Consider the following 14,677-nt stretch of genomic DNA (forward strand, 5'->3'; position numbering starts at 1 on the left):
TTCCGGAGTAGAACCAAACTGCCCCTGGATATATCCTAAATAATAATGATTGCGTGGTTAGACAAAAAAATCGAATTTTCTACTAATTTGTTCCAAATTCCTTTCAATTTAGGATTTCTTACCCTTTTCAATAAAATATTAAGCTCTAATCAATAAATATTTAATTAAATGTAGATCATATTAGAAATAGATAATCATCTAAAATATATATAAATATAAACTCTCTGAGATTTGATTAAGAAAATCTCGTACAAATCCTCGACATCTAATTAGTTGGGTTTTATATACATGTATTTAATCTGGCGGGAAAGGGGTGGAAAAAATGGCGGGAAAGGGGCAGGGGAAATAAAAAGCTAGCTAGGGTTGGGACGGAGAAAGAACAACGGAGATAGCGAGAGAGAATTGAGAGAGAGAGAGATGGTAGGAAGGGAATACGATTTGATCGGGAACCCGGTGGGAGCAGTGAGGTCGACGTTCGAGAAAGCCATGAGAGCGGGGGAGCCCCCATTTCTGGTCGACGGAAAAGACTGGGGAGCCACTCAGCTCTTCCGCCAATTCCTCTTTGATCAACCATCACCTCCTTCTATGAGTTCAATTCCCATACTTGACCGTACAACTCTCCCTCACCTTCAACCCAATACACTCGTTCGTTATCGAGGAATGATTCAAGACATGCTCGGTAATGAGTTCTATGTCGGCGCTCACAAGGTATATGATATTTTTAACTTTGTCATTTTTTTCCACCTTAACTCTATTAAATAATAATAATAATATCTGATTTCTGATTGAAGGATGGTGGAACTTGGACAACCAACAAGTTCACTGACGTTTCTCATCTTCCTTCTGAGGCTTTGTCTGATTCTCGCATTTGGGAGCGTAGATTGCTCTACTGTGTTCCCGTGAGTTCTTAACCTACCACTAACTTTCTCCCTTGTTTTCTTCTTTTTCCGTTTTTTTATGTATGATACAATGATAGATCTTGTCATAGTCATATAGATTACTGAAATTGTTATTCAGCACTTTTACCAATTTGATGGATTAAAATGTTTGAACATTTTATTAGTATGATACAATTATAGATATCCTTCAGAGGCTTTGTCCGATTCTCGCATTTGGAAGGTTTTAAATTGTTTTGATAATTTTGTTTCAACGTTCCTAAAATTGGGAACGAGCAACGTCGCACTTTTGAAGTCCTTTTTCAGTTTCTAGTGTTGGAATTAGGTCAAGGCAAACAGACTTGGTTAGTAAAAATGGGATCACTTATTGAACTCACATTGTGTAGGTACCAGGTCAGAATATATGGGCCGAAACCTATTCTGATTTTGTGACGAGTCCTTGTTTGAATAATACGTCTCCACACGGGGAAAAGCGTCAGAGGGAAGATTGTGCTGACATGGATATCCAAGTAATTTCAGTAATCCAAATATCTCAAAGTTCCAATTACTATGTCCAGATAACGGTGGTTCCATCTCATTTATTTTTTTAACATCAGAGCCATGCTATGTGGCGGGGTCCTACTTTTTTATGGTCATTGATCCATATTTCCATTGATAAGTGTGTGAATGCAAACTATTTATAATGCCTTACTCTTTGGTTTCTTGTTACGCGACTTCACAATTCTGACCTCTTTGTTTTTAGGCATCAGATCAAGACTTTCAGGATTCTACTTGTATGAAAAAGATGGTAAGAACTTATGCTTTCCTTGATTATGATAAACAATTTGTATTCTCAATGTTAAATTTACATTTACTTTCTATACTTTATGTATGCTCTTTATATCAACTATGAAAAAGTTTTGGATTGTAATGGCTCATTAACAAGTATTAAATATCTAAGATTTCATTTGTATAGTACAATCTGGTATTAACAGTAGTCCTAAATATATTTTTTATCAGCGAGAGAACATGCACTCTTCCCAGTTATGTCCGAAAGAGCGTATTTCGGAGGGATCTACTTCTAATTCCGACATGGTGCCTAATTTTGACATCAAATCTTTGCCTTGTGTAGTTAAGGTCAGTAATATTGATAATTGTACTTATATTGAAGTTTTCTTGCATTAACGATGAAAAAATCTGGTAATATATTTCCGCATCGAATATGAAATGCAGATATATGACACTCCGGAGTCTGAATTGAAGCTGAATGACGTTATTGAGTTTGTTGGTCTTCTTACTTTTGATCCGAAGCTTGCCGCAGATGATGATACTTTTGATGAGTTATCGGATGGGTTGTGTGAGGATGCCTTGATTCATCTACCTCCTAGCAAGGTCTTGATCCATCTTTGTCTTTTTATTTCTTTTGGTAATATTTACTTGTTTTTATTCTTAGAGTAAACATCTGTGCATACTATTATTGATCATGTTTTTTATGAGATGTATGGTATTTTTCAATTGCAAGGTATATTAGGATCTAAAGTGTTGCCCTGTCCTCTATTCTGTGAACGTAGTCTGACCAATTTTAAAGGCCGTGCCTTCCTACTGGTTGAAACTAAATGAAAGCGCTAAATGATTAAATCAGATGAATGAGGTGTATGAATTAGTCTTTAAATGGAAATAATGACAAAATGAAAACAACTATTTACTGGTAACATAACCTGAAGTTATATCAGTGGTTGCCACAACTTGGCCTTGTGACAACAAGGGACTTATCAGGTCGTCTTTATTCCTATATGTTGTTTGATCATCTAATTTGATTGAATGGTAATACAGGGATCTTTTAGATATGTTCGTAGGGAGTTTGATTTAAATCATAGAATCTTGGCATTGTAGGTTGAACCAACTAAGAAACCATCACTGGGAAAGTTATACCCTGTATTGAATTGTACAGGTAAGTAGTATACACTGACGCTATCATATTCGTAGGCATGAAGATGAGGCTTTTTGCCTGTGGCCATCACCCTCAATTTGCTGGCTTAATATAGTTGCTTCCATTTACTCACAAAGGCTGTTTATGAAATAGCATGGCTGTGAAAGTCTCGTATATTACCACATAACTGCTGCAGCAGTAGGACCATAATCAATAGCTACAAGGAGAGAGTTCTCTCACAACCCTAATTTGAATATATACTTCTTCTTTTTTCAAACTAAACCTGAAACTTGTCCTGGGTATGTATTCAATATTTTTTAATTGTTTAAAACAAATAAAATGTGAGATTTCCGAACATTAACTAGAGTATCATATACATGGTTACAATTAAATGAACAGTCTGTATGTTAAGTATCTGTAGCAAAATTTCAGGTTCTAATATCTACATCAGAAAACTTGTATTAACACCTTCTTGGGTTTTAATTTAATGGTTGTATATCAAGTCTGAATATAGTCTACTGAACAGACTGGATTAGTCATTTGGTAATTGCTTTTAGTTCAGATAGAAGAAAGAAAAAATTGATATCAGAATGGTATCTGACTTTTAAATTTTGCAGGTACCTCGTCTTCATTGCATTGTACACCAGAAGCTCACTAGTCATGACTTCCTTTCTGGTTCACTAATATTGGAGGTTACTAGATTTTTTCAGTTGTAATATATTTTCATCCGTCTTCTTTTGTTTAATTGACCTTTCTGCATACCTTGGTCATATGAGTCCTGCAATTGTTAAATATTCAGCCAAAATCCAGTATGGTGAAGGGAGTGCGGGAGTCACTTTTGGGCCATCTTACTTCTGTTCTGGGAAATGATGAGCTGGCTGCTCATTTCATGTTACTGCACCTTTTGTCTGGGGTGGGTGGTTATAACTATAATATTCATATTTCTCATAGATGCTGTTACACAATGGAACTCGGTTTTAGTTAAGTTTAGAATTTAATATATAAAAATGTAATCCTCAGGTGCATACTAGGGTTGGATTGGTGGCTGTTGGCAAGTTGTCATTGAATCTTACTTGCTTTAATAAGGAAATTTTGACTGTGTTTGGAAATCGGATCAAAGCTGCAGTTGCAAATCTTGTTCCCTTTACTATGTGTATGCCTCTTACAATAGATCATTTGAACAGTGTGTCACTTGCCCCATCTAAGGATTACAATACAAACAGGTAAGCTCTTGCAAGCATAGAACAGTAGTATCCCTTGTGGTTGTTTACATGACATGAAAAAGTTTTATTGCTTTATTTCATTTTTATATATTAAATTCTTCATGTTTTATAGCTTTCTTACATTTTATATGGCGAATTCTTCAGACTGGTGCCCGGGCTTTTGCAGCTAACTGAAGGTACCCACTTAACAGTAGATGAGACTCAGTTACAGACTGGTACTCTCAACTCTGTTGGGGTTGAGAATATAAGATTGCTAAAAATCCTGTTAGAGTCCCAGAAGGTAAGAGTCAAAGTATATCTGTGTGTATGTACTACGTTGGTGTACTTATTTTTCTGTACATAGGTAAATCTGCATTCCAATTCAGTTTGATATATATTTTTTGCATAATGCCTAGGAAAATCCTCTTTGATTCCACTCTCTCAAACTACCATCCAAACCAGAATATAATTTATGGATTTCAAATCTTTAGAAATGTCAACATTTGTATCTTTAATCATGTTCCCTTTATTTTGTGTACACTCTTCAGGTGGACTATGATTTTAAGTATTACAAAATGGAGATGGAAGCAGATACTCAAGTGTTGATTCTATCAGAGGGGAAATCAAACATCTTGCCAGCTGATGTCATTCTGCCTTTCCGCCCACAACCCCCTCGTGTTTCTGATTGTGTGGACATGGAAGCACTAAAAGCTTGGAGATGCTACTTGGCGACTTTTAGATCGTTGCAGCATTCTATCGACTCAGAAATGCAGAAGGTATGAGCTACTTTGTTATGTTACCCTTTATTTTATGTACTGAAGTGGTTTTAGCTGGTGAGTCAATATGTGCTAATCTTTCTGATAGAATCAACACTTGAGTATCTGCTTCCATTAGATAATTTTTTATTTTTGTTTTTTGCTGACAGTTTTGTAGCTTTGATGTTTAAGAATGAATCGCTAGGGCCAGTCTCTTCTTTAAAGAAAAAAAAGCTCATTCATTTTCAAAGTTATTTTTTTGATTTACATGGTGCACTCTGATTTTTTTTATTGCTTGGCATCTTTACTGCCAAAGAAAGTCCTATCAATTATCTGTGGTACTTGCTTTAGCAGTTATTAATTTTGAGCACAAAGCACTTCAGCTCAGTACTCACCATAAGTTTCTAATGGGAATTGTTTTGCTGTCAGACTAGCATGCATGTCGTGACAGTCTGCTTCTGTTGAGAGTAATAAGTAAATCTGATTTATGCTGAAGATTCTTTCCAATGTATAAAACATCTGGATTATATGTTTGAACTGAAATGCTCATGCTGGGTCTCAATTTTTTGCGACTGAGTTCTCTACAATATTTGTATTCTATCAAACATTTCTTGGTTCATGGGATGTGAAATTTTTTACTGATAGATTCTGTATTCTACTATTTGACCTCATGTGCGAAGAAAAGACTCAGTGGCAGTACAGAGCATTTCATTATCCCCATTACCCCATACCCATAGATTTGCAGTAGGCCGGCTTTTTTATATAGTTTATCTATTGATTTCAATTTTTTTCCGTATATATTGTAGAGGGTAGAAGATGACCTAGTTGCAGCTAGGCAAGCAAATCGAAGCTTAGGCAGCTCAGACTTTAGCAGGTTAGTTATTTAGTGCATTAATGTCTCATCTGATTTCACGCTATCGAGCCAGACTATCTGGAGTTTCATTTCCATTTCGAAATACTTTGGTAATTTTATTATCTGTTTATACAGATTACTAACTATGGGGCGTCTGGTTTCAATGAGCTTTGGTGAAACATGCTTGTCGTTAGAACATTGGCAAATGGTAAAGGAATTGGAGAGGCTGAGATGCGAGAGGTCAAACCAATGAAAATAGTTGGACATTAGTTTAGATGTGTAATTTGGTGCATTATGTAATTCAAAAAAGAAAACGAATACTTACAGGGCTCTATGGTGACTTTATGACATCTATGATAATTTTCAAGAATCTTACGGGCTCGCTTTTAAAAATATTATAAATAATTGGACTTGAAGTTGTTGGAAAACCAAAACAAGAAACAATAGCAGTTATATATATATAAACAAGAACATGCCAAACTGAATAATGAAACAAATCATGAAGATGAAAATACGAAATAAATCAGAAACTAAAATTTAATAGGAAAAGACGAAATCTTATATGATCGTGATATGAAAATCAGTTGAATCGTGTAGCCTCACAATAAAGACTAGACTGTTCTTGAAGTAAATATTGCCCCACTTACGTTGTGATGGATTGCTGTAATTTTCGCTTTCAGGATAAACAGCTCACACCGATCCATTCATAGACACGGCAACGATCAACGATGATCAATATGTCAATTTGTTTGAGAACAATCTGTATGTATATATGAGAGGCAGACAGACAAAAAGATTGAAGAGGTTAGGGTTCTCTCTAAACAAAATGTTTTTATATGTAGATAATATATAACTAAAACATAACTGAATAAAAATCAATTAAAATAAAATATTTGATTATTTTAAACACAGAATATACAATTATGATTTCTCACAATAGACATCTTTTTTTTTCTGAATATAAAAACAAAAAATAAATTAATCAGTATATTCACATGAAAATAATATTAAATCAATAATTATTTTATTTTATTCCATAATAAAATTACTCGCCTTTAAAGCCAAGACATTCTCCGAAATCGCTCTTCGACCCTACCCGAGTCTGAGTCATGACATGGTGAGGCTAGGCTGCGCGCTTGGGTGCGTGCGAGGCACATGATAATAGGGGTGTTCGCAGTGCGGGTTTTTCCCAAAACCGCGAACCAACCCGCGCATGCGGTTTGAGAAATTCATAAACCGCAACCGCACCGTGTAATATAAAAACCACGTAAACCGCACCGCGTAATTGCGGTGCGGTGCGGTTCGTGTGGTTTATACGTTCAAAAAATTTATACTTTTGCATGATATATAAATATAATTTCAAATTATATGTATTTAAAAATATATTTTATAATAGATTTACATATATATATATAAACATATATATATATATATATATATATATATATATATGTTTTTAGAGTTGCGATACTCATCAAAAGAAATACAAACTAAAATATAATTATGATAATGATGAAGATGAAAAGATTTCAACACTAACGAATTATTTTATTGAAAACATTTGAATATTTAATTTGTCATCCTAGAACTAACCATAATTTATATTTTAAAATTTTAAAAATTAAGTTGAGTAAGTTGAACATATACACACACACATAGGAGATAACATCATAAAAAATAATCTATCTATATAATATAAATATATTGTTAATTATATGTGATATATTTTTAATATTAGAAGATTGCGGTGCGGTGCGGTTTGAACCGCGCTTATATAATGTCAAACCGCAACCCGCACCGCACCGCGCGGTTTGTTAAAAATTCAACCCGCAACCGCACCACGAAAAAGAAAAACCGCATTTTGCGGTGTGGTGCGGAGCGGGACGGGCGGTTTATGCGGTGTGGGCGGTTTGATGAACACCCCTGCATGATAATATCATGCACACCCACATGGAGCACACTAACACATGCACCCTCACATGCCTTAGTAGTTGTGCACCACACTTGTATGTAAGGTAATATAAAGCAACCAACCTCTCATTATCTAATTTATGTGGTACTCAAATTTTTACAAAACTCAATCTGCCACACCTATTTCAAGCTAGCCTTTTCATCTCAATTTATTTATGGATTACACTAAGAAGATGTCTTAGATCCAAACATGAAAGTCTAAGTCCTCGTAGCAAGAAACAACTTCCAACTATTAGTTTCCGGAAATTACATCAAGAACATATTAGAGATATGCCTCAAACTTTCCATTTTCTAACAATCCCCCACAAATCTATACATAAATGCATATTAGTCTTCATCATGACTTGTTTTTCAAAGTAGGTATCCTTCCGGGTTTGAACCTCCTAAGTCCCCTAATTCGGTGGCTACCGATATAGATGGATTGTTTCACCTTAAATCTCTATCTGTTGGATGTAACCACACTTCATAGACGATGACAAGTCAAAGGCTATGGTGCCGATCGACGGCTTTGAGACATTAATGGTCGTGTCTCGATTCTGTTCGTCGAATGTTTCAAGGAATAACCTTTTCCTCTAATTATGACCACATAATTACATTCGCTTAGCTGGACATCTCCAGAGATGTACTGCTACCATCTCGTCTAATGAATTAATCCCATTCAGAGTTCTAAAAACTCTTGCTATACTTGCAGTTATAGTACCTTTTAGGTTTATTAGGGATAGACTCAGATACATCAATATCTAATTGTAGTTAAAGGTACTACCGAGTATCGATCCATCCTTACAGCTTGTTATCACCATATTGAATACACTTCGAGGGATCTCCTCTCAGGTGTATTGGGTTCGCGTTGTAGATGAATCATGATGGATTATCAGTCCCATCCTCAACCTCGACTTAAGGACAACATGCTCAAGTCCTTTAGTCAGGGGATCAGCTATGTTATCTGGAGTTCCAATGAACTCAATAGCAATAGTCCGATGAGACACCAAACCCCTTATAGACTTAAGTCTAACTTGGATGTGTCTCTTTGTTTTAGCATTAAACTTGGAACTTCTGATCTTGTCGATAGTTGTATGACTATCACAATGAACAGAAATTACCGGTAGCGGATGACTTACTATAGGTAACACAAACATAAGTCCATGTAACCATTCAGCCTCTGTCCCCGTGGCATCCAATGCACACAACTCAACCTCAAACGTAGACCGAGTTATTATAGTTTGTCTAGTGGACTTCCAGGATATTGCTCCACCCGCAAGGGTAAACAGATATCTAGTCACTTCATTGGAACCTAACTTCTTAGCTATCCAACTTGCATCACTATATCCCTCAAGCACATCAGGATATCTCTTGTAGTGCAACCCAAGATATATGGCGCCTTTTAAATATCTAAGTACTCTATCTAGAGCATCCCAATGAGTTCTATTTGGTATATCTTGCTAACTTAGACATGAAATATGAAATATGAAATATCTGGTCTAGTACTATCAGCAAGATATTGCAAACTCCCAATAATCTGGGAATATCTTAACTGAGACACAAGCACACCTGATGCATTCTTGATAAGAGCAACTTTAGGATCATATGGTGTACTAGCAATTCTACGATTTGAATAATCATACTTCTCAAGTATAGATATCTCTATATAATGAGATTGTGACAAGGTTATTCCCTCAGTTGACTGAGTCAATCTGAATCCAAGAATCACATTAGCCTCACCCATATCCTTCGTTTCAAAGTGCCATCAATACAATATATACAATATTGGTTCCAAACAATAGTATATCATCCACATACAAGTACAACACAATACAATATGTTCATTTTCTTTAACCTTATAGTATACATACTTGTCATTATCATTAATTAACTATATAATCCGAAATCAAAACAGTGTCATCAAACTTCTTGTTCCAGTCTCTAGGTGCTTGTTTCAAGCCATAGGATGCAACAAATCCCTCAGGCTGATCCATATAAATCTATTCTTCAAGATCACCATGAATAAAAGTTGTCTTTACATCTAATTGATGGATGATAAGACCATGTACAGAAGCCAATGCTACAAACATTCGGATTGTTGTCAATCTTGCAAGAGGAGAGTATGTATCAAGTAGTCAATGCCTTCTTTTTGCCTAAAACCCTTAGCAACCAATCTAGCCTTATACTTATCTATTGAGCCATCTGGTTCCATCTTCCCTTTGAAAATCCACTTACATCCTATAGTTGAACACCCAGGAGGGAGGTCAACCAACTCCCATGTTCCGTTAGAAACAATTGAATCAATTTCACTCTTCACACTGCCTTTCCAATGCCTAGACACCGAACAATCCATTGCTTGTCGGAAAGTCAAAGGTTCGTCTTCGACATTGTAAGTGATAAATCACTTCCAAAGTCCTTAACTATCTTTGCACGCTTACTCCTTCTTGGTTCCTCTACTTCATTAGGAGTAGAGCTACTAGCAGGATCTGCCCCCACATTTGTCATCCTTTCCACATGATCGGAAATGGAACTAGATGTGTTAGTGGGATCATCATTAGAAGAACCTTGAGATATACCAGTTTTCATAGGGAACACATCCTTAATGAATGTTGCATCATGAAACTCAACTATCGTGTTTGCCACTATACCATCTATGTCAGATTTTAATACTAAAAATCCCATAGCTGTAGGGGTTTCATGATAGCCCAAAAAGATGCAATCAACAGTTTTCGGCTCTAGTTTCTTTCTCTTGTGTTTGGGGACAAGTACCTTAGTAAGGCACCCCCAAACACGAAGATACTTTAAACTAGTTTTGTTGCCTTTCCAAAATTCGAAAGGTGTCTTGTCCATATGTTTCAGAGGGACTCTATTCAGAATATGGCAAGCCGTATTCAGAGCCTCTCCCCACATATACTTAGGCAACCCGAATTAATCAACATACTGTTAATCATATCTTTAAAAGTTCTGTTCTTTCGTTCTGCCACCCCATTAGACTCAGGTGTATATGGTGGAGTCACCTCATGAATTATACTATTGCTTTTGCAAAATTCATTAAAGGCGTTTCCCGTTTATTCATCACCTCTATCAGATTTCAAAGGTTTAAGTACTTTACCAGTTTGTGTTTCAACTTCAGTTTTAAATATAATGAATTTTTCAAGTGCTTCATCTTTATGTTTAAGCAAATAAACACAGCAATATCTACTACAATCATCTATGAAGGTAATGTAATATCCATATATAGTGTTCCTTAGTCAACACACCACCAAATTCACATATGTCCGAGTGCACTAAATCTAACAAGTCTGAATCCCTAACCACATTATGAAAAAGTTTCCTTGTTTGTTTAGCTGTCACACATACTTGGCATTTAGCTCTCTTATTAATGGCATGCTTTGGAATTAACTCTAAGTTCATCAAATTCTTTAGAGCATCAAAATTTAAATGACTAAGTCTAGAGTGCCACAAGCCAGATAATTCAATATTATTAACAGAAGGAGAAACATTATCATTAATAAATTGCCCAAAATAGGCTCCATATTTATTAAAAACAAACCATTCGACAAGTAACCTTTGCCAAAACAAATAAACCAGTATGAGTAATAACTACTCCCTCTGTCCCATTCATTTGTATACAGTTTCCTTTTTGGGACGTCCCATCAATTGTATACATTCCAAAAATAGTAACTTTTAATAATATAAAACACTATTACACCAACTACTTTCTTCCACTATCTCCATTCTATAATAATATAAACACTATTACACCCACTACATTCCTCCACTATCTCAAATCTATTATTAAATATAAGTAGGTCCCACCACTATACCCACTTTTCATCTAACTTTCCTCATCTTTTACACTTATTCTTAGTCTCCGTGTCCCAACCATTTGTATACAAATGGCTGGGACGGAGGGAGTACTTTATTACATTTCATCGAAAGTTCAAAGCCATTTTTCACTAAACAGCTCCACCAATAATGTTTCTACGAATCTCGGGAACATGATGCACTCTAATAAGGGATTGAACATGCCCAGAAGCAAATTTCAGGTCCACGTTTCTTATTCAAAGAACTCAATCAACACTAGCATTCCACATCGTCATTGTCATCCCATTAGTCTGTTGATAAGATACAAACAGAGTAATATCAGCACAAAGATGCACATTAGCTCCAGCATCAATCAACCACTCTTATAAATATCATTAATATACCATCTATCAATATTCTTAATAAATAATAAGAGTTATACTAATTTTAATGCAAATAATAGGAGAAAACTTCGCCAAATCTATTAAAAGACATGCTTGTTTGGGGTGCATCCCTTACAATAAATTAATGAGTTAATTGGAAAATGCAACCCCTGGTATTGACTAAAAGCAATTGTTGCCCTATATTTACCGAAATTGCACTATCACGATATCTTTGAATGTAAACATGAAAATATGAATACTTTGGGTCATGTTCAAGAGAGAACCGTTAGAGAGAGAACCATAGAATCCTTACCTTATTAGGTAGGGCTCTTACCTTATTATGTAGAGTTCTGCAGCAGAACTTAAGTATTAGTTAGGGTTCTGCAGAAGAACTTCACATGCGAAAAAATGTCAATATCTATGTATTATATTTTAAAATTATTGTTGAACACACACAACGATGAAAAAACAAGAAAAAAACATGTATTTAGATTTAGATCCTAAAAATCTATTTAAAATTTAGGATTCTGCAGCAGAACCTTAGTGGTTCTATGGTTCTATTTTAAGGATTGGTTCTCTCTTGAGCGCGACCCGAATACTTTTACATATTATTTTATATGACGGGTGATGGTGCCCTAATATCTATATGCGGTTTTTTATCCCGGAAAGAAGAAAAATCCTAAAATGAATATTTGAATTATGAATGAACCCATGGAGAAATGTTATATTCAGAGCAAATTTTTATATCCAGAGCTGAAAATCCATGAAAAGACGAAATTATCCCTCACATTGTTTTTCTCTTTTGCTGTTATTGTGTATGCACGGGGTCAATTTTGTCTTTTCATACTTGTTTGCTCTGAAAATTAAAACTTTGCTCTGGATATAATATTTGAGTAAATGACAAAGTGGTGGCTGTAGTTTCTCAAATTTTACAAAATGTTGGTTGGAGTTCAAAAACTACAAATTGGTGGCTAGACTTTACCTCCGCCTTTTAATAAGGTGGCTGCCGTCAAGGTCCGTTAAATCTGGCCATTAAGTCTAAAAAAATTAAAAAAACAAATAAAAAGAAGAAGGGTAAAAACAGATTGACAACCCATCAATCTCCTTTTGCCTCCTATTGTCTCATCCTTATGTTCTCTACTCAGGACCACCACGACTAGTCTCAGCCTTGTCGCTACCCGACCTCGCGGCCAGATTTGTAACCTTTAACTTTGTTCTGGAACTCTAAAGTATCTATTCTTACTGTTATCCAAGATCCTAGACACTACACTATTGACAATTTGACACAAACAACATAAGAATAGAGAAGATGAGTATGGTAATTAAACTATGGAACAATTCTATAAGATCTCATCTTATCTATCCAATATAGCAAGATTTTGAATTCCGAAAACCAAAAAATCCATGCTCCTTACTCTTGTTCATCGAGTTCAATGGACATAGACCACTAAACATACCATCAGCGAACCACTAAGTTGCAACCTCTTCTAATTTTGTCGGCACCAAGCCTTTCTCCTCGACGATCTTATCCCACACAGGCCCTTTATCCTTCATCATCTCCGCCAAACTCAACCTCTGATCCCCTGCCTACATCTACAAATACACACACCCGTGCGGCCGTCCTTTTTCTTTCTCTTTTCCCTCCACAACTGTCTCCGTCCTCTCTTTTTTCCTCCATGAGTCACCGCCGACAACGTTTCAGATTTCATCAAACAGTTGGTGTGCATAGTTTAAAGACCCAAACTTTATTTGATAATATAAATAGTCGGTTGATATTCTGATATACCCTTCATTTTATTTGACGTTTTAGACTTAACGGAGCAAAACTAACGGCAATGGACGGCAGCCACGTTTTTAAAAGGCAGAAGTAAACTCCAGCCATTATTTCGGAGTTTTTGAAGTTCAACCATCGTTTTATAAAATTCGACAAACCTCAGCCACCACTTTGTCATTTACTCTATAATATTTCCCAAAATATATTATAAACGTCTTTCGGCTCTAAAATGACACAGTATCAATTGTCACCCAGACTCTGACATTATTAATCAATATATACTTATATAAAGGAGAAGCGAGGGGCATGTAGGTGGCGCCTCTCAGATAGCTCCGTTCTATTTTTTTGTTTTTTTGTAATTTCTGGATGAAAATATCAAAAAGGAGAAGCGAGAGGCGTGTAGGTGGCGCCTTTCAGATAGCTCCGTTCTATTTTTCTAATTTTCTGTAATTTCTGGAAGAAAAATATCAAAAATAAAAACTACTTTTTTGTTTCAGATTAATTGATATGGTATATAGCTTGGCATAAATTAATCTGATTCTGTTTCAGATTATTTATGAAATATTGTAGCTTGCAAGTTTTTTAATCTGATTCCGTTACATATTACTTAATTATGGAAAAGAGTAGCACACAAGTCTCTCTACACCTATAAATACCTCTATAAGTTGTAGGGTTTTGGATCGTTCTACACATACGGTGCACGCCTCTCACATACCCCGTTTTATTTTTTAATTTTCTGGAATTTTTGGATGAAAAATATTAAAAATAAAAACTACTTTTTTTGTTTCAGATTAATTGATATGGTATATATCTTGACATAAATTAATCTGATTCTGTTTCAGATTATTTATGGAATATGGTAGCTTGCAAGTTTTTTAATCTGAATTTGTTACATATTACTTAATTATGGAAAAGAGTAGCACACAAGTCTGTCTGCACCTATAAATACTCCTATAGGTTGTAGGGTTTTGGATCGTTCTACACATATGGTGAGGGCATGTATATGTCTTGAAAAGGTTAATGACAATCTTAATCAAAGACATGATTACTTTTTAAAAGATATAATTAAAATTAAAATTTGTTGTACTTTAAAGTGTTAATTACATGTAGAAATTTATTATCATTTTTCACTCATGAATTGTAGTCCA

General features: G+C 35.3%; 1 protein-coding gene across 1 annotated transcript; it reads left to right on the forward strand.

Annotated features, from left to right (window-relative positions):
• Positions 1-354: 354 nt before the first annotated feature.
• On the forward strand, positions 355-5,985 carry LOC108211303 (mini-chromosome maintenance complex-binding protein). Its single transcript, XM_017382862.2, has 13 exons — positions 355-708; positions 792-899; positions 1,283-1,405; positions 1,639-1,683; positions 1,896-2,012; positions 2,109-2,267; positions 3,423-3,497; positions 3,605-3,718; positions 3,826-4,028; positions 4,173-4,308; positions 4,556-4,783; positions 5,569-5,636; positions 5,751-5,985. Exons 1-13 carry the CDS (start codon positions 418-420, stop codon positions 5,866-5,868), a joined length of 1,785 nt encoding a protein of 594 aa, XP_017238351.1. The 5' UTR covers positions 355-417; the 3' UTR covers positions 5,869-5,985.
• Positions 5,986-14,677: the final 8,692 nt, after the last annotated feature.

The sequence above is a fragment of the Daucus carota genome, chromosome 3, assembly GCF_001625215.2.
Source record: "Daucus carota subsp. sativus chromosome 3, DH1 v3.0, whole genome shotgun sequence".
NCBI lineage: Eukaryota > Viridiplantae > Streptophyta > Magnoliopsida > Apiales > Apiaceae > Daucus > Daucus carota.

What these genes read in the sequence shown, in the direction of transcription:
- LOC108211303 (XM_017382862.2), top strand. Translation starts at nt 418, where the DNA reads ATGGTAGGAAGGGAATACGATTTGATCGGGAACCCGGTGGGAGCAGTG. An exon ending in TACTGCACCTTTTGTCTGGG is followed by an intron (nt 3,719 to 3,825) that starts GTGGGTGGTTAT and finishes TGTAATCCTCAG; the next exon opens with GTGCATACTAGGGTTGGATT. An exon ending in TCGACTCAGAAATGCAGAAG is followed by an intron (nt 4,784 to 5,568) that starts GTATGAGCTACT and finishes TATATATTGTAG; the next exon opens with AGGGTAGAAGATGACCTAGT.